The sequence below is a fragment of the Centroberyx affinis genome, unplaced genomic scaffold, assembly GCF_046629955.1.
Source record: "Centroberyx affinis isolate AG114_WGS23_722 - 3 ecotype Tasmania unplaced genomic scaffold, CSIRO-AGI_Caff_v1 ptg001253l_1, whole genome shotgun sequence".
Taxonomy (NCBI): Eukaryota; Metazoa; Chordata; class Actinopteri; order Beryciformes; family Berycidae; genus Centroberyx; species Centroberyx affinis.
In genome coordinates, this window is record NW_027279764.1 from 360,743 (window position 1) to 378,510 (window position 17,768).

At 44.0% G+C, this 17,768-nt stretch overlaps 2 protein-coding genes across 3 annotated transcripts; both read left to right on the top strand.

The window, feature by feature from the left end:
• On the top strand, window positions 1-7,279 carry mysm1 (Myb-like, SWIRM and MPN domains 1). 2 transcript variants are annotated; one of them, XM_071524976.1, is made up of 20 exons: window positions 1-56; window positions 252-324; window positions 418-488; window positions 1,407-1,481; window positions 1,586-1,664; window positions 1,877-1,975; window positions 2,253-2,850; window positions 2,958-3,192; window positions 3,297-3,427; window positions 3,525-3,628; window positions 3,731-3,808; window positions 3,925-4,007; window positions 4,187-4,241; window positions 4,637-4,687; window positions 4,946-5,020; window positions 5,143-5,331; window positions 5,734-5,866; window positions 6,049-6,154; window positions 6,432-6,513; window positions 6,632-7,279. In XM_071524976.1, exons 1-20 carry the CDS (start codon window positions 1-3, stop codon window positions 6,974-6,976), a joined length of 2,718 nt encoding a protein of 905 aa, XP_071381077.1. In that variant the 3' UTR covers window positions 6,977-7,279. The 2 variants fall into 2 exon arrangements, with proteins under 2 accessions (XP_071381077.1, XP_071381078.1); XM_071524977.1 differs by having other exon boundaries at window positions 6,456-6,513.
• Window positions 7,280-7,891: 612 nt separating this feature from the next.
• On the top strand, window positions 7,892-17,308 carry oma1 (OMA1 zinc metallopeptidase). Its single transcript, XM_071524984.1, has 8 exons — window positions 7,892-8,672; window positions 9,507-9,735; window positions 10,277-10,450; window positions 11,066-11,173; window positions 12,229-12,357; window positions 12,700-12,774; window positions 13,105-13,254; window positions 15,783-17,308. Exons 1-8 carry the CDS (start codon window positions 8,290-8,292, stop codon window positions 16,128-16,130), a joined length of 1,596 nt encoding a protein of 531 aa, XP_071381085.1. The 5' UTR covers window positions 7,892-8,289; the 3' UTR covers window positions 16,131-17,308.
• The last annotated feature ends 460 nt before the right edge of the window (window positions 17,309-17,768 follow it).

A 17,768-nucleotide genomic window follows, 5' to 3' on the forward strand; every position in this document is an offset into this window, starting at 1 on the left:
ATGGCGGACGAAGTTGATGTTGATATCGAGGGAGATGAATTTGATACCAATGTTAGGTAAGGTTGTTTATTGTCTCAGTTGAATTCATATTTACCCTGTCACTTGGTCTTATGTGGTTGAGTCCCTGCTGGTGTAATGGAGACCCCGCTGTTTCAGTCCATTATGAAGGCTAGCTAGCTTGAATGTCAGACGTGGTTGATGTCGTGGTTCATGACATGGTTGATTACATCCAGCTTTCCTTTATATTCAAGTGACTTTGAAGGAGGTGGGTTGCTCCGGGACCAGTTCCTGCACTCTGCGTGGAAGACCAGTACTGGGATATTGGTACGGGACGTTGAGGCTAACACTTTTGCTGGCTACCGTATACTTATTTGTGCTTTTCTTGACTTACTGTCTGTCTCTCCCTCTTCTCTGCAGCCATGGGAGCTGGACAGCTCCATCAGCGCAGAGAACAGAGAGGTGATAGAGAACATGCTGTTGGAGGAACAGTATCCTTTCACTGACCTCAAAATTCATCACAGACCTTTAGACAACACATTGTGCAGATTGCAGATGCTGAGAGTTTAATGTCTTTACAAAAACGATTGGTTTAATGAAACTACTTATACTAACAGTTACACTCGCAAAGAAACACTTAAAAAAGAAAGACAAATTGAGAAAAGTGCAGAGCGAAGAAAAAGCCCAAAAGTTCAGTCAAAAGTTGTCCTCTTCTGTCCCTCTGGTTAAAATGATGAAAAAGCTATGTCTAGGTATTTACTGGATCAGCGTACACACCCCTTTCTCTTTTTTCTGGAGTAAGTTTGTCTAAAATTGTCTCCTATTTCACCAGTTCTAAGCCGCTGTCCTGTTTCAAATGTTACTTCCTCAAAAATCCTGCCTGCCTGTCCAGGGCGCCTCACCTCCTATATTATTGACTTCTCCTTCATTGTTTTCACCCCCAGTCAAAACTTTCATCCAGCTAAGCCAGCACACAAATACGTTTGAACTTCTGTAATTATTCCTTTACAAGTTCTGCTTTCTTACATCTGTGTCTAATCACACTTAACTTCTTCAGGACATGGCGTCATCTACGTAAGCACATATGCCTTATACTCCCAATCAGGCCTCTGAGTTTTTCCTTAGTGCCCTTCTTTTTGGCATTACATATACCCATTCATTAGCAGATGTCCTACTCTAACATGCAGAGAGTTTGATGTGAGAGTTCATTATCCGTCTCTTTAAGTATTTCTATGTGGGTCTTTTCAGTCTCTTGGGTCTCTCTGAGTTTCCAGGAAGCCTCAAGTCGAGCCAATTCACAGGCTGCACAACAACACAAGTCTTTATATGTCTGTTCCAATATGTAGCTGCATTTTCAGTAACACTATTGTGATTTTCATAAAACTGTTGGTCCTTAACCACACTCTTAGATATTATCTGACAGGTAAAGAGATTCCTAGTAATGTTTGGCACAGTGACACTAACACCAAGCCCAAAGTCAAGAAGTAAGTCTGTTCATCTTTCAACATTTACTTAATCACAGTCCCACCCCTTCCTCCTTTTGTTGCCACTTTTGTTTAAACCACCCTCCTGTCTGTTGGTTGTCCAGGTCTCCAGCCAAGGCCTCGGCCTCAGGCTCCTCGTCTCGTTGGTCCCAGCAGGAGAAGGAGCTGTTTGAGGAAGGACTGGTGAGCTTCCCTCTTTCTCTACTAGTCATACTTACACACTATGACATTTACCATGTTAATATGCAATCACTGAGCTCAACTGACTGTCTCTAGAATCTAACTGCTATGTGCTGTATACAGGCCTATACCAAATTCAATTTCAGGGTTTGCTAGGTGCTTTGTGACTGCATTTTGCAGATTACTAGGTGTCTAAAAGCTGTGTGCTTCTTCAGGCTCAGTTTGGTCGAAGGTGGACTAAGATTGCCAAGTTGGTGGGCAGCCGTACAGTTCTTCAAGTCAAGAGCTATGCCAGACAGTATTTCAAACACAAGGTGAGGCTTGCCTTAACTACTTTCTAAGTAGTAGTAATGTGTAATGCTTCTAGCTAAGTAGCATGCAATTTTACACATTGCCATCTGTCAATGCAAGGTCTCTGATTCTGGTCTCTCTCAGCGAGTGTTTTCAACACAATTGAACTGGTGTTTCCCTAATTATTCAATTTCTTCCACAACAAGAATGCATTCTTCAGGAAGGCTTCAGAATTACAGATGCAGGATAAATTTCCAAAGAATGGCCAGAATAAGTCTAACAATCCGTCCATTCTTGCAGGCTAAATCAGAACCCAGAGGTGCAGCTCCCTCCTCAGGCCCAGTGGTGCCCGTACAAGCTCTTCAGTCCACCTCCAGCCACGCATCCGCTCTGGCCAATGCTGTCCGGATAGAGAAGCTTTCTGATGATGAGGATGAGGAGGTAGACATCACTGATGACCTGAGTGATGATGGAGAGGAAGGTGATAAACCACAGGCTGTGCTCAAGACTGAGTCATATAGCTCTGAACAGCTTGCAGGGACAGAGACCCAGACAGACAGTCCCATACAAGGGCAGAACACACAGGTGGAGCCCATCAAGACAGAGGATGGCCTCTGTCTTGGGAAAAGCACAAAGGACCAACCTAGCCACAGCACTCCATCTCCACCAAGTCATCAACCCTTATCTCCCCTCCTTTGCTCGGAGGAGCTTGGTGTGACCGGGCTGGATGAGAAAGACAGAGAGATGATCTCACTTCTTCCAAAAAACCCTCAGGCAGGAGCAGTAACAGAGTCAAAGAAGATGACTGATCAGCACCACATACCTCAGAGCCTGAGCTCCCAGCCCGAGAGCGCAGGGGAAAGACATCAACTAGAAGAGGCCTGCAGTGATACAGCAGGTAACTGTAGCTGCTGTTCGTATGTAAATCTGTCCCATGATCTCCATTCTTTTCTCTTCTGAAGTTACACTGATGTTGCTAAGACAAGGATTGTTTTTTTCTCTTAGATTCTGTTGACGATAAGGACAACCAGTGTCCACATTATAGACCTGAAGACCAGTATGAGGAGGAGGAGGATGACGAGGAAGAAGAGGAGCTTAAGGCCCCTGAACAGGAAATAGAGATGGACATGGAGACCATCGCTGAGGACGAGAAACAAGCTATCCCAGAATTCTTTGAGGGGCGACCATCCAAGACCCCTGAAAGATATCTGAAGATCAGAAACTACATCCTGGACCAATGGTAAACATTAATACACATGTTCACTCACTATTCTGTTATACTGCAGCTCTGCAAGTGAGCAAACAAGCAAGAGTAACGTGTGTATTACTGTCGTTGATCATCAGGTTGAAGAGCAAGCCGAAGTACCTGAACAAGACGTCAGTGCGCCCTGGACTGAAGAACTGCGGAGACGTCAACTGTATTGGCAGAGTACACACCTACCTGGAACTCATAGGAGCCATCAACTTCAACTGTGGTAAGCCTGCTGAGCCTATGAGAGCATTTACTCCCAAGCTTCGATTCTTGTTTCCATTTTCAATCTCAATCTTCTTCAATCATCTCTCGCTTTGTAGAGCAGGCAGTGTATAATCGCCCCAAGGTGATGGACCGCTCCAAGCATAAGGAGGGCAAAGATGTCCTGGAGGCTTACCAGCTAGCGCAGAGACTGCAGAGCATGGTAGGTACCTGCCAACCCCTAAACCCTGACCTCTAACCTCAAGCATCTAAACTGTGAGCTTGCTGGACCTTGATCTAAGTGCTGATTGGTTGTGCGTTATAGCGGACCAGGAAGCGTCGTGTGCGGGACACCTGGGGAAACTGGTGTGACGCTAAGGACTTGGAGGGACAGACATATGAGGTATGTAACCTGTCACATACACACACACACGGACTGCAAGTGTGCAGCAGAGTACTGATCAGTGGGCGATGTGTACCATTCTATTCACTGTTCATATTTTGTGGTGTGTCCATCAGCATCTGAGTGCAGAGGAGCTTGCCCTGCGGAGAGAGGAGATGAAGAAGCAGCCGAAACCCTGCAAGATGTCCAGACACAGAGGGTGAGCCTGATGGATAGATGCCACACATGCTGAATTCCAGACAGTATACTGTATGTTGAGGACAATTTTATTAGTTAAGGCCAAACAATCACAAGCTTGGTGGTGCTCTGTGTCTGCAGACAAAGTGGCAATACCTTTAAATAGTCTTTTCTTACGGTCTCACTTTCTCCTTCTCCTAGATCATTTGATCCATTCCAGCTGATTCCTTGCAGGTCTTTCGGAGAGGATGTACAGGTCAGTGGCCATCTGTCCCATTACTCAGTTGCCTATGAAGTAGTCATTCATCATTCAGGATGGGAATTTCACCACCAATTGTATCTGTAGTTGTCTCCAGCAAAAGAATTCTTCAGTATACCAAGTGTACCTAGAACAAGTGGATGAAGAATTATTTTTTACCCAGTAACTTTAAAAATATATCAGTAAGCAGACTATTTGTATTTATCTTGAAGAGCCATCGAAATGTGCTGTTTTCACTTGCAGCTGTATATAAAACATATTTATTGAACCGACTAATATATCTATGGTTGACTAGTATATTAACCAGTGAGGAGCCAACTAACAGTTTATATTTTCCCATCTCTACTCATCATTTTTAGTAACTAACATCTCCTCTTCGTTCTTTTCCCCAGGAGCCGTTCCAAGTTATAGTGTGTGCAGAGGCTCTCCTCATCATGGACATGGTATGCAATACACACAACCACAGCTATGTATTCTGGTCACGGTATCAGACTGATATGACAAGAGTAATTAGGCTGGAAAGTTTCTTCAGTGTGCTGCATGCACCATAAGCTAATTTACTGTGCTTTCATCGTTGCACTGCCCTGTATGGCAAGACATTCCCTACATTGGAATAGGTTCCTATGCTTCTGTTATATTTCAGATCATAGTGTCATTTTTTCTTAAGTTTCTAAAGTGATTAAGTGTGTCTTGGTCCTCAGCATGCCCATGTGTCCCGGGGAGAAGTCATTGGTCTGCTGGGTGGAGCTTTCAATGAAGAAGACAAAGTACTGAAGGTAGAAGAAGCTGTGGGAAGCAACAATATGGATGAAGATTTTTAGTGATCTTATGTTAATTGACAGTGATACATGTAAATATGTGTTTGTGTGTGTGTGTGTGTATGCTTGCTTGAGTGTAGATCTGTGCAGCAGAGCCATGTAACAGTGTGAGTACAGGTTTGCAGTGTGAGATGGATCCTCTGTCTCAGACCCAGGCCTGTGAGACGCTGTCAACCCTGGGCTTCAGTGTGGTGGGCTGGTACCACTCACACCCAACCTTCCACCCCAACCCCTCTGTACGGGACATAAACACACAGGACCAATTCCAGGTAAAATGGCTTTAGTTGAAATTGTACATCTTGGCCTGATTGTAAACTGGAATGTCTACATACTTGTGTGTATGTGTGTTTGTGTCCAAGTTTGCGCACCTACACTAATTTGTTTCCCATAAAAAGATTCTATTATAATAATCCCAATTAGGCATCTTATCCTGATACATCCTTGATGTGCAGACATAGACTAATTTCATTTGACTATTCAGCATCAATTATTTATTTCTCATCTTTTTTTATATAGGCTAACACCGCTGGCCAGGTTAAAGATCAAGGTTCAACTGTTTGATGTTAAACTTTTTGATCTCCCTGGCTAGCTGGTTAGCTCCTTTAACTCTGGTCACACGAGAGACAGTAAGTGTGTATCTGTGATCTGATTTTCTATCCTGCTTGTTCCAGAGTTATTTCTCACGTGGCGGAGCGCCCTTCATAGGGATGATAGTGAGCCCATACGACCCAGCCAACCCCTCCCCCCATTCCCAGACCACCTGCCTGCTGGTGAGAGAGACCCAGGAACCTTCAGGCCCACAAAGTATGTCTAATACACACACGCACACTGCCATGTACAATAGACATGACTCAAAATAAAACCTAAAAAAATGAGGTTGAGATCATGAGCCTTTCAAATCAAACCAAACCAACAATGTAGGTCAGTTATTGCTATATACAGTACCCTAGTTTATCCTCTGGCTGAGTCTCTGTTTTCCTCTCCAGAGCTGCCCTACAGGTTTGACTTCCTGTCCTCCCAAGACATTCCAGACTGGGAACAGATGTTGAGAAGAGCCCAGTGGATCATCTGCAAATACTCCCAAACACATGGGTGAGTAAGACACAAGACTGTAGTGGCCGTTCTGACACATATGCCCTATGGCTGATTCTGCTATTCTGTGAGTTGAACACATATCACAAAGTTAAGACTTGTTCATTTGTGGAGCATTCAGTGTAAATTGGTTATGTACAGCAGAGGTACTGAAAAGAATGGTAACCCCCCCCCCCCAGTGTCGGGCAGGATCTCCTCAGATAGGGGTCCCTGGCCTAAAGTGAATCAATTTGTGTGGTCAAAGTTTGAGAATTCCTAACTGTGGAGTATCTAAAAGGTTATCTTTGTCTGCTCTGGTCAGGAGTGTGCAGATGGACAGGTTTTTCCGGAAGGACTCCCATCTCACCTGTCTGGAGAAGGTCAGTCCTGTCCATCAGCTGTCCCCACTTCCCTGTGGTTCAAGGTTTCATTGACTTATCTCTGCTTTTACTGTCTTATTGTTTCACTAAACCCCCTTTCTAAATCCCCTCCCTCTAGATGCTGTCATCTTTGGCGAGGTACCTGGAGCCCCTGCCAGAGGAGGAGGGAGACCCTTTCCTCACCCAGATCCAGGCCCTCTTCCAGTGTGACTTTATCGCCAAGCAACCATCTGACCAGGAAGAGGGAGAAGCTTTAAATTTCTCATCCCCGCCAATCGACTCAGATGACTTTGCCTTTGATCAGCCAGAGAATACCCAGGAAGGAGAGTCTAATTTGGGGTCTGGCAGCGCTCCAGATTGGGACATCCAGCTGAACACACAGACAACAAACTCAGAGACAGACACCAGTCCAGTATTACACCTAGGCTCTGTGTTGTTGACTGGACATGATTATTTACTGTGATTCCACTTGGATCATGTATATCTATTTGTACTTTACCATACTGTATTATTTAACAAGGTATAAAAAACATAAATACTATAAGATTTTGTAGCATTATTACCAAGTTATGCATCTAGTTATTATTTTTTACAAGAGCAAGTGACATTTATTTTAGTATCAGATTGTGTGAACAAAGTTTGAAAGCTCACATTAAAGGATTTTACCTCAACACCAGAGATGATTGACCATATAGAAAAGAGTGAATGTGTATGTGTATGTGTGTATGAGTGGGTTGGAGGGAAAAATCATCCATTCAGTTCTCATTTCAGCTTTCGTGTTGCTTTCCAGCACAAAAATAAATATCTATTTTCATATGTTGTGGTATTGCTTTATTTTGTTTGCAATAGTGCTTTATTGATGCTCTTATTATTTTCCAGATAATGTAATATTGATTTCACAAGTTTGTTTCAAAAGGTAGTGGTTTGAGGTCACTTAAATGACTGCACCACCTTTCATCCGATGGAAGGTAAACGTAAGCTTCCACAGCGATAAGATGTACAGTACTGTGCAAAAGTCTTAGTCTTTTATATAACTTGGGTCTTAGATATTTATTCATTTTTTTTTCTGCATTAGTGTGTCAGTAGACTTCTCTTTATAGTACATTTTTTAATATTTAGAAACTTTTCATTTAATTATTTTTGAAAGCATCTTCGCTTTACTTTTTTTCTTTTACAAGTGCCTAAGACTTTTGCACAGTACTGTATTTTTTCCAAATATGTGCACAAAAGATATAGGCTAATTTAACTACCAACAATGTGTTAACAGTACTGTCGGAACCCTCGCCGCCGGAAGGTTTCCAGGGGGACTTATATTTCGGTAGCACCCACTCTTCGTTCGTTGAGAAGTTGTCAAAAACAACCAAAGTTCCGTTGAGTGTCCAGGGCGGAGATTATGGATTCGTATCACAAGATACGATTTTAAAGTATTTTAGAATAAACGGCTGATACAAATGCAAACATGTTAATCTACGACTGTTGCGAACTTGCATCATGGAGAGTGGTGCGTGGAGCTAGCGCCCACCGATATCAATGACATGACATTGACATAGTTGACTATGACTGCTTGTGTAATCAACATAGGCAATGAAGTAACGTTATTCCACAGTAATCTTGACGTTGAGTATTGTGTATTTCTGTCCTCCGAAATTACATTAAAGAGCGGCCGTGGGCGGTCTGGCGTTGTCAACAAACTGATTGTTCCTGCTGGCTCACCGACCTAAGGAGGAACTCAGGATTAGTAAATACACTGTTACCGTGCTACTGCCAACAAGGACCATGGCATTACTTTGTGTTCGTCTTGCAAGGGGCATACGCTGCTGTTCCCTTTCCGCACAACTGGCACGAAACTTCCAGGTCTACAGACAAGCTGGACACACCGTGGAGAGGACACACCTCGTCTCCTCTAACAGCTGTCAAAGAACAACAAGCACTGTTCAGCTTCACCTCAGAAGTTCTCCGTGTGGACGACGTCTCTTCTCAAGGACAGTGTATTTCCCAGTGAAGAGTCCCAACACCACTGTACCTCTCCGTCCTGCTCCTGTCCTGACACAGTGCGGGTGCCAGTTCCACACCTCAGGTCCCCGGAGGGCCATACCTGCACCTCTCATATGGCTGGTGCTCAAACCTCTGCAGAAGCTCATGGCTATAATACTTGGAAGGTAGGACAAACACACTATTAACAGGCTTAAAAAGTGTTTTATTAAGTTTCATTTTATTTTAGGTCAGAATTGATTCAGGCAAAGCATCTGGAACTCCCTGGAAAACAATACAACTCAAAGAGCTGCCTTTGTTTTGTTTAGTAATTATTTCAATAGGCTTGTCCCATTTGACTGGTTCCGTTGCCTTTTAGTAAAGTAATGAATTACTTTCTATCTCTTTAATGTGAACATTGTTGTATCTTGTCTGCACCTTTTATGCACCTTTTATGCACCTTTTATGTCTATCTTGATGCTACTTTATTGGCCAAGCCTGAAAAAGAGATTCTTGATCTCAATGGGACTGCCTGATTAAATAACATTTAAGTAAACATTGTGTTTTATAGTGCATCATTTTAGTTTAGGTGAGATCAACAGAATTTCCTATTTGGAAGTTTTACTCCTGACTTTTCCACTTAGATTATAACCTTTTGATCTATGCTGCCCTACAAAGACAAACAGCAGTTACTATGTTGTGTGCTTATAAAGGTCAAAAGTCATGATGGGTTTTAGATTTGATAAGAAAATAACAAAAAAGATAAGATAACAAAAATACACCCATAAATGCCATTAAATGATATGCAGTCCACTTCTGTACCAACAATCCTTCTGTCGGGACATTTTCTTTCTCAGTTTCACAATTCACACAGTTTCTGTTCCTTTGCTTTGGCTTTGTGGGGCAGTATATGTTTTTTATATTGCCTGCATGAGGCTATGTGAGCTACATGAAACCCTATCGCTTCATGCTTCTGGTTGAAGGGTGATATCACAGAACTTGTGGCCTTCCTCTGTGTGTAGGAGCATAAGGAAATGGTGGGTGGCACTGCCGCCCAACCGCCGGCAGCTCCTGCGCGAAGCGGCCTGGCGGAGTCGCTGGCAGCTGGGGGCAGGGGCAGCTGTTGCTATGGTGATCGCAGCCCTCTTCCTCCTGACCCACCTGGATGAGTCGCCGGTGACCGGACGGACACGCCTCCTGGTGTTCAGCAGAGAGAACTACATGGAGCTGGCAGCCCTGACTGCAGAGGGGGTGAGAGACAGAGACAGAGGGAGAGTAGAGCCATTGATAGAAAATCACAAATTACCCCTTCCATATACAATGTTATGGTATGCTGACTGAGGTCTGTCCTGTGTATCCTGTGTATTGTTCTGTGCAATGGTGAAGTTGATTTTTATTTCCTCAATCACCAAAACAGAAGCCTCACACAACTATTAACAAGGATAATAGCTTTTTGAGGAATTAGTGCTTTTTCTCCTTTACGTTACTGGCAAGGAATATCTCTAGTGTTTTTTAAGGATATTAGTTTATCTGATGTCACGACTGCAACATCTCAACCTTGTAAACACCACTCTTGTATAGTTCGCCTTTTATGTCACACTCATGTTGCCGAATAAATTGAGATGAGTGGAGGCAGAGATGAAAAGGGTTGACATATTAGATGACATATAAGTTAGAAAGATGAAGGGGGTTGACAATTTAATGTGATGACAGAGAGAGGGTAACTTTGTGAAATTCTCCCTTTAATACTGTATGTTTGTGTATATACAGTATGTGTGTGTGTGTGTTTCAGTACATGGAGGAGTTTGCGGAGCTGCTGGTTCCGGAGCATGACCCCCGTCACCAGGTGGTGCAGCGGGTGGTGCATCACCTGGCGCAGAGGAACAAGGACATCCCAGAAATGTCCTCTGTCACCTGGAGCGTCCATGTGGTGCAGAGTCCCACCATCAACGCCTTCGTCCTGCCGGTCAGTCACAGAAAGACACATGGAGAGTTAGAGAGATTGTTTGTCATACTGTATCGTTTTACTGTATGCTAAAAAAAAAAACATGAGTGTCCCAAAAAAAATAAATAAAAACAAAATCCACTTAAAATGAAGAGTTAAAAACGTTTCACCGCTCATCCGAGAGGCTTCATCAGTTCTACACAGACAAATCACATGTGAGAGATGGTTCAGCATAACAGAGTGTCTGTACCTGTTTCTCCTCTTAGAATGGAAATGTTCCCCTTTGAGAGAGATAGAGATTGAGAGAGAGAGATTGATTGATTTGTTACATTTTCATGCTGTATTTTGTTTCTGCTTTCTTGCACGCATGAAACATGACAAATGTCAAATATGAGCAAATTAGTACATTTCTCTTAAAAACTCTTAACAATTGTTTTAATTTGCTCAAGTGGGTGGGATCTACTGCATCAAGACAATTTATATAGTATAAGTTTGCTGTAATTGTTTCATTTTTCTCGCAATCCCTATATTGTCCTATATGGTAAACCCCACCCATCTGTAAGTCAACCCTAACCCATAAAGAGTAGCTGCAAAGACCATCTGACTCAGATCTGGTTTGTGTTTGTCTTTGTATAGAATGGGAAGGTGTTCATGTTCACTGGGATGCTGGATGCTGTGGCAGATGTTCACCAGCTCAGCTTCATCCTGGGGCACGAGATGGCCCACGCACTCATGGGACACTCTGTGAGTACACACACACGCCGCAGCCTGCGCTTGTGTCTGTGGCGTTGTTTTTACCCATGGTTGCATCACCTGTCACTGTATTCTATTTAGTACTTCCCCAGCTTTAGGAATCAGTCACTTTATTAGTGAAAAACAGTAATATTACATGAATTTGTCTTGATGAAAACACTGATAACTCACATGGTGACATTAGTACATACAGTATTCAATGGCACAGCAGTACCGAGTTGAATGAAAACACATGGAATAAGTTCAGAGGCTTGTGAATCATGAACATGGTTCCTGAGGCTAAAGTGGGGCAGTGTACAAAGACTTGTAGAGACATTTGAGAGGCTTAGGTGATAATAGCAGGAGTGTATTTTGCGTGAGGATGAGTCACTGAAAACACTGAAAGGGCACAATAATGTTTAAGAACAAAGATTAGCCGTTTAGGAGCCAGTGGCACTGTCTATTCATCTTCAGCCCCCCACACGGTCTCAGAAGCGCTGGCAGAGATGGCATGAGTTGCAATGTGGTTGCATCAGCCAGTGATAAAGGCTCACTGACAATCACCTGCACACATTTATAGTCCCTGTCACTAATCCCGCCTGTGTTATGGCCAAAGTCCTGTTGACCTAGGGCAGACTCATGCCTTATTAATTCTCCACAGATGGCTGTTTTTACTCCGGCTATAAAAGCCCATTCTTCTTGTGCTAAGAAAATGTTTAAGAGTCTAATGAAGTTTTGGGTATTTGGAGACTTTAAACGTCCTCCGAGGAAATGCTTGGAGGAGATTTTAATTAGATGAAGGGAATGAGCATCGATGGGCTCGGTATTACCCAGTAGGTGTGCTCTATTGGATTGGCTGTTAAAACCTCCAAATCTGTTGCAGCGTAAAAGTTCAACTAAAATAGATGGGAACAATCAATATGTTCACTCTCCCTTTCTGCCTCTTTCACCTCCCAAAAACTTCCTCCCTCTCTTTCTCTCTCCCCATCTGACTCCTCTTCTGCTCACCCTCTCTCCTCTGCCCCTCCATCCCCTCCATCCAATAATCCTCCCCTCTCCTCCCCCAGGCAGAACAGGCCAGTCTGACTCATGTGGTGGACTTTCTGTCCCTCATCCTGCTGACCGCCATCTGGGCCGTGTGTCCTCGGGACAGCCTGGCAGTGCTGGGACAGTGGGTGCAGAGCAAGCTTATACAGGTGAGACACATTCATTTGTGTGCCCAAATATACACACTATGTTGTCTATCCACCAGGCTATGCATAAGCATGTTATACATACAGCTGTGTAGCATTCATTCCATGGTTGCTACCTGGGTCTGGAAAGTCTGTATAAGTTCTGGTTTTTAAGGCCTGATACACATAAGACCACACATTTCATTATGTGTTATTGTAAAGCCACTGTCATCTCACATACTGTGATACTTGTTGTAGTGAAGAAATAATCTTCTAATAATCACACATCATATTCAATACCAAAAATATGTATGTAGTATGCAATTTTGGTAAGGACAATGTACATTCTCTCTCTCTGTTTCTCAGCTGATGTTCAGTCGTCCCTATAGCAGGAAACTGGAGGCTGAAGCTGACCAAGTTGGATTACAGCTGGCTGCTAAGGTACACATCATCATCATTATTCTATTACCTAACATAATATCACAATACTGAGGATCCTTGGTGCTTTTGGGGAGTAGTGTTTAATGATTAATGAATCATTTAGAGTCTTCTTGCTCTTCACAGGGTAATTAGTATGCTAACCTTCCACTCAAACTGAGCATTTCACATAGTGGATCTCAAGTCCTGTAGTCTGTCTGCGGGGCACTAGGGGGCACTGTTGTCCAACCAAACTAATATCAGCTGAATCGTCAGTAAGGGGTTTCGTCTTAGCATAAGACGGAGGGATGCCACAGTGTGTGGGTGTGTGACCGCTCTGTGTGTCCTTCCCAGGCGTGTGCAGACGTGCGGGCAGGCCCAGTGTTCTGGCAGCAAATGGAAATCTCAGACCAGCTGAGAGGAGAGCCCAGCATCCCCGAGTGGCTGTCCACACACCCTTCACACAGAAACAGAGTCACGCAGCTGGACCGCCTCGTACCACAGGTACATTCACACACGCTACGCACAGAAACAGAGTCTCACAGCTGGACCGCCCCGTACCAGAGGTCCAAATAAACATACACACACACATACACCCCTCACACAGCTGGATAGACCCATTCCACAAGTGCAGACACACACAATCCCATTTCCTCTATCAATCCTCCACTTAGGGATGGGCCAATAACCGGTATTCCTATATATCACAGTAAAAAACAATAACAATTGTGACGCTGCCCCTAATTTTTATTACCGTGACCACCACGATAACCACAGCCCCGGGTTTCTCTCGTCTGTCTTCACTGATGTTTTATTTCCCCAAAAAGGAGGAGCCCTCTAATCCTTTGCCACTCGTTGGGAAGTTAAATCCTCCTCCCAAGGTTTTCATCTCATTAATAATTATCAGGATAATGTATATCAAGATAATTTTGTTCAAGAAGAAACTTGGCTCCATGTGTGAGGGGAGAGGCCTAAACCCATCTATGGTTGAGGAGGACCAGTGCAGCAGCTTTAGGAGCCGTTGGAAGGAGACTTAACGGAGCTAATGAAGTGTCTGGAGACCAGAGAGATGCATATCCACCTGCAGACATGGAGAGAGGAAGGATAGACTCGGGGAGGAGAGGAAAAGATGCAGCGATTTAGGAAGACAGGGAAAAACACTTTGCCACGTGGGGGCCTGGATGCCCGCTCGAATGTCTTGGAGGCTTTTTAGATGAGGACCTGAAAGAGAATCTCACGAGCTCACCCGCGGTGCCGGTTTACACAGTGGTGAGACAATCGATGGTATCTTAAGGCTAGAAGGAAATCAACAACTGGTTAAGACGGCAACTTCAGTGGAAAGCGTTAGCATCCCTGATCATTACATCATTACTCTGTGTGTGTGTGTGTGTGTGTGTGTGAGGGAGAGAGAGAGAAGGAGAGAGACAGTAAATATGCGTTAGGCAGCAGCGTATTTAACCTTGAGTGTGAGTTGAACTGTTGGTACACAACTCTGCTCTCACCATCAGATGCTCCAAGCAGGAAAGACGAACAGATGGGTAAACCACTAATTGTCCATCAGGTGCCTGTGTTGTTCAGTTTGTGTGTGTGTGTGTGTGTGTGTGTTGTGTGTATGTGCTGCATACGTGTGCCCATGCCTCGTATTGAATCCCTGCGTGGCTGATTGACCTCTAGCAGCAGTCGTTGTCGAGGCAAGGCTGTAGCCACAGGCAGTGAAGTGATGATGACTGTTGTTTGGGGATCCATCAGTCTACATCGTGTGTGTGTGTGTGTGTGTGTGTGTGTGTGCGCAGAGAAAAGACTCTGGCAGAGGGAGCTATCTCTACCTCACTGATATCTCTAATACACATTTTACACCAAACTCTGTCAACGGTTCGTTCCAGCAAAGCAACAGCACATATGAACCGCGCCAAAGTTAACAGCTCGGTCTCAGTAGTGTGAAAGTGATGTATAACGTGATGTTTTTAACCTTGCGGAGGTGACAGCACCAAGCCACTTAACTTGACTCTTCTGAGGGCACTCAGCCTCCACTAGTACACTCATCATCCTTAAGCAAAGCACACAAGTCCACTGGCAGTGTGAGAGGGAGGCCCCGGTAAGTGGGAGGCCAAGTGCATGTATGTGTTCAGAGCCTTGGAAGTGATGCTAAGTGGGAGATTGATGAGGGTGTGTGTGTGTGTGTGGGTGTGTGTGTGTGTGTGGGGGGGGGGTGTGTGAGACAGAAAGGCTCAGAGTGGGTGTCTGTAACTGCTAACTAGTGTTTGCGGTTAGTTCCTAGTAGTTGAAGGGGAGGTGAAGTGGAGGGTCCAAGCTGTGAGGAAGCACTCATCTACATCACTCTACCTACAGTACCTGACTGTATGGGCTTGATTGAACACGGAGTCACATGCTGTTATTTTCCTTTTTCTCCCTCCCACTCTTTTGTCCCATTTTGTCCCTCTATCTGTCTCTCTCTCTCTCTCTTTCTGCAGTATATATCACTGTCTCTCTTTGTCTCAGTGTCTCTCTTTGTCGCAATGCTTGTCCCTCATCCATCTGTTTCTCGCTTTCTCTCACATTCTCCTTCTGTGTCTTTCTCACTTTCTCTGTTTCTTTCAATTCAGTTCACAGCTGTTTTATTTGCATGAAATATAAAAGCATTTACTGCCAAAGCAAAAACAACAACTAACAAATTTTTGCCAGATAGCAACCCTGACAATGTGACGAAAACAACAAATGGTTCAGCAATATTATGCTAATCAATCACTAACCCAATAGACACATTTATTGATGGATATATGATATGCATCTTAGTTTTTTTTATCCATTGTTAATGTACAAGTGTGGCAGAATCCTTTTTTTTCACCTAAAATATATAGTATTTTTTCATTTGAGGAAAGGTTTTCAAAATGATTACATTGTATTTTGAATTTAGCAATCTGTCTCTCTATTCCCCACGTGCTCTCTCTCTCTCTCTCTCTCTCTCTCTCTCTCTCTCTCTCTCTCTCTCTCTCTCTCTCTCTCTCTCTCTCTCTCTCTCTCTCTCTCTCTAGGCTCTGGAGTTGAGGGAGAGCTGTGCCTGCCCTGCTCTCCCTGCTACAGACCCTCGAGCTGTCTTCTCCAAAAGCGTCCGTGTGTTGCTGGACAACGCTAAGGGCCGGGGGAGGGAGGGGGGTGAGGTGACACTCAAGCCCCTGCCCCGCAGCCCCACCACGCTCCCCGAGGGACTGGCTCTCCTAGCCCAGCCGGCCCTGGCTCCAGCCCCCAACGTGGATCTAGAAACCCCGGTCCCGCTCCCAGTCCCAGCCTCAAAGATGGCTCTAGCAGTACCAGTCCATGCCCAGGGTGCTCACCCCAAGCTGAAAGTGGTGTTGGATCCTCCAGAAGCCTCTAGCTGCTAACTGACTGGTTTGCTGGCTGGGAGACTGACCGAATGACAGACTGGCTGCCTGGCAGACTGACTGAGTGATTGTTATATTGGTCGACTGGTATATTAGCAGAGCCACAAACTGTTTGCCACTGCTGAAAAACCGTTTCCATCCTTGTCCATTTAAATTTCAGAGCCACTGCTAAGCTTTCCCCCTCTATACTGCAACATACTACTGACTGTACTTTGTGTTTTTGTATGAGTATTCAGAGAATGTTATGGATGCTTGGTGACTACAAAGATGCCACATTAACATGTTAATAATTAGATGACCTCGAATGGGGAAATGTTGAATTAATTAGTAAAGCGTCCATACATTGCGACATTAACTTGTGCATTATTCATCAAAAGACAGCAACAGATAAGAGTAAGCACTTTGTGTGTGCGTGTGTACATGTGCGTGCCCATGTTCATGCCAGGCACAGAGGACATCTATCTATTCTCAGTGTGACTGCTGCATCCTCATGCTGCACACACACAGCACTTAAGCATTCTCCAGCCTGAGTGACTTAATGGTGTAAATTTATGCTGGGTTGTTTACAGGTTTCAAAACGCAGTCTTCTGCATGGGAATGCCAATATCCACCATCAAGCTTAGAGAAATGTCTCCTAGGATTTTTAAAAAATCTTATTTAACTAGGCAAGTTGACTGAGAAAACAGTCTTATTTACAGCAACAGCCTGGGGGAGCAGTTGCACGAGAATGAGGGGAGGGCGGATATGGGTGATATCTTGGCAGTCTTTTTTGCGCGTGTGTGTGTGTGCTGAAACAAGTAGCCCACTTTGTTATACTGTGAAATAAAAAGGGTACTGCTATGTTATGGTGTGGGATGGTATGATAAATGATTTTTATTTGTGTCATGCACTGTAGGTGCTGAGCCTGCATCAGCTTACAAGACATAATCAACAGTCAAGACATCTCATCATAATCAATAGTCTTACAACAGTCTTTACAGCTGCTGTGGAAGTATTGTATTGCACTTTGTTTTACTGCAAAAGAGATGGGTCTATATTGGAGTCATTGAGAGGGTGGTGATAGCAGTTTTGTATGAAACTATGCAATGAGAAGCCAAAGGGAATATTTTTGTGCATACCTGTTAGTCAGCAGATAGGTGTTCTGCTTGCAAGTGGCAACCAAAAAAATAAATGGTTTTGGAGAGGAAAGTGTTATTGTGGCAGTTTTCGATTGCAAGATCAGGAGAATTTTTTTGTCTTCTCTGTGAGTGAAGAGTAAAATGTGAATGTATCAAAGATGTGAATATATCAAAAATACCAAATGTTATACCATGTAGATTAGGAGTGTGGCGTGAAAGTCGAATGTGTACCGTGTGTGTGTGTGTGTGTGTGTGTGTGTGTGTGTGTGAGGTGTGAGTCGCTCTCTGGAGTGGAAGAGAGAGGAAACTCATTAGCCTGTGTGAGATTGCATAAGAACATCAAAATGCTCCCGTTCTCACACCAGCCAATTAGACAATGGGTGAAAGATGAACAGAGAGATGTAGACTGATGCAGGCAATTTTCTTAGCTATCTGAAGAGGTGTGCACACTGTGTGTTTGTGTGTGTGTGTGTGGTAGAGGTAGTCATAGTAGTTACTCCTTGATACCAGACTTTTGGGG

Excerpts from the sequence above, each read along its gene's own strand:
- mysm1 (XM_071524976.1), top strand. The coding sequence starts at position 1 with ATGGCGGACGAAGTTGATGTTGATATCGAGGGAGATGAATTTGATACC. Across the intron at positions 325-417 it reads AGACCAGTACTGGGATATTG|CCATGGGAGCTGGACAGCTC; the intron begins GTACGGGACGTT and ends TCTTCTCTGCAG. Across the intron at positions 1,665-1,876 it reads AGCTGTTTGAGGAAGGACTG|GCTCAGTTTGGTCGAAGGTG; the intron begins GTGAGCTTCCCT and ends GTGCTTCTTCAG.
- oma1 (XM_071524984.1), top strand. The coding sequence starts at position 8,290 with ATGGCATTACTTTGTGTTCGTCTTGCAAGGGGCATACGCTGCTGTTCC. Across the intron at positions 8,673-9,506 it reads ATGGCTATAATACTTGGAAG|GAGCATAAGGAAATGGTGGG; the intron begins GTAGGACAAACA and ends CTCTGTGTGTAG. Across the intron at positions 9,736-10,276 it reads CAGCCCTGACTGCAGAGGGG|TACATGGAGGAGTTTGCGGA; the intron begins GTGAGAGACAGA and ends TGTGTGTTTCAG.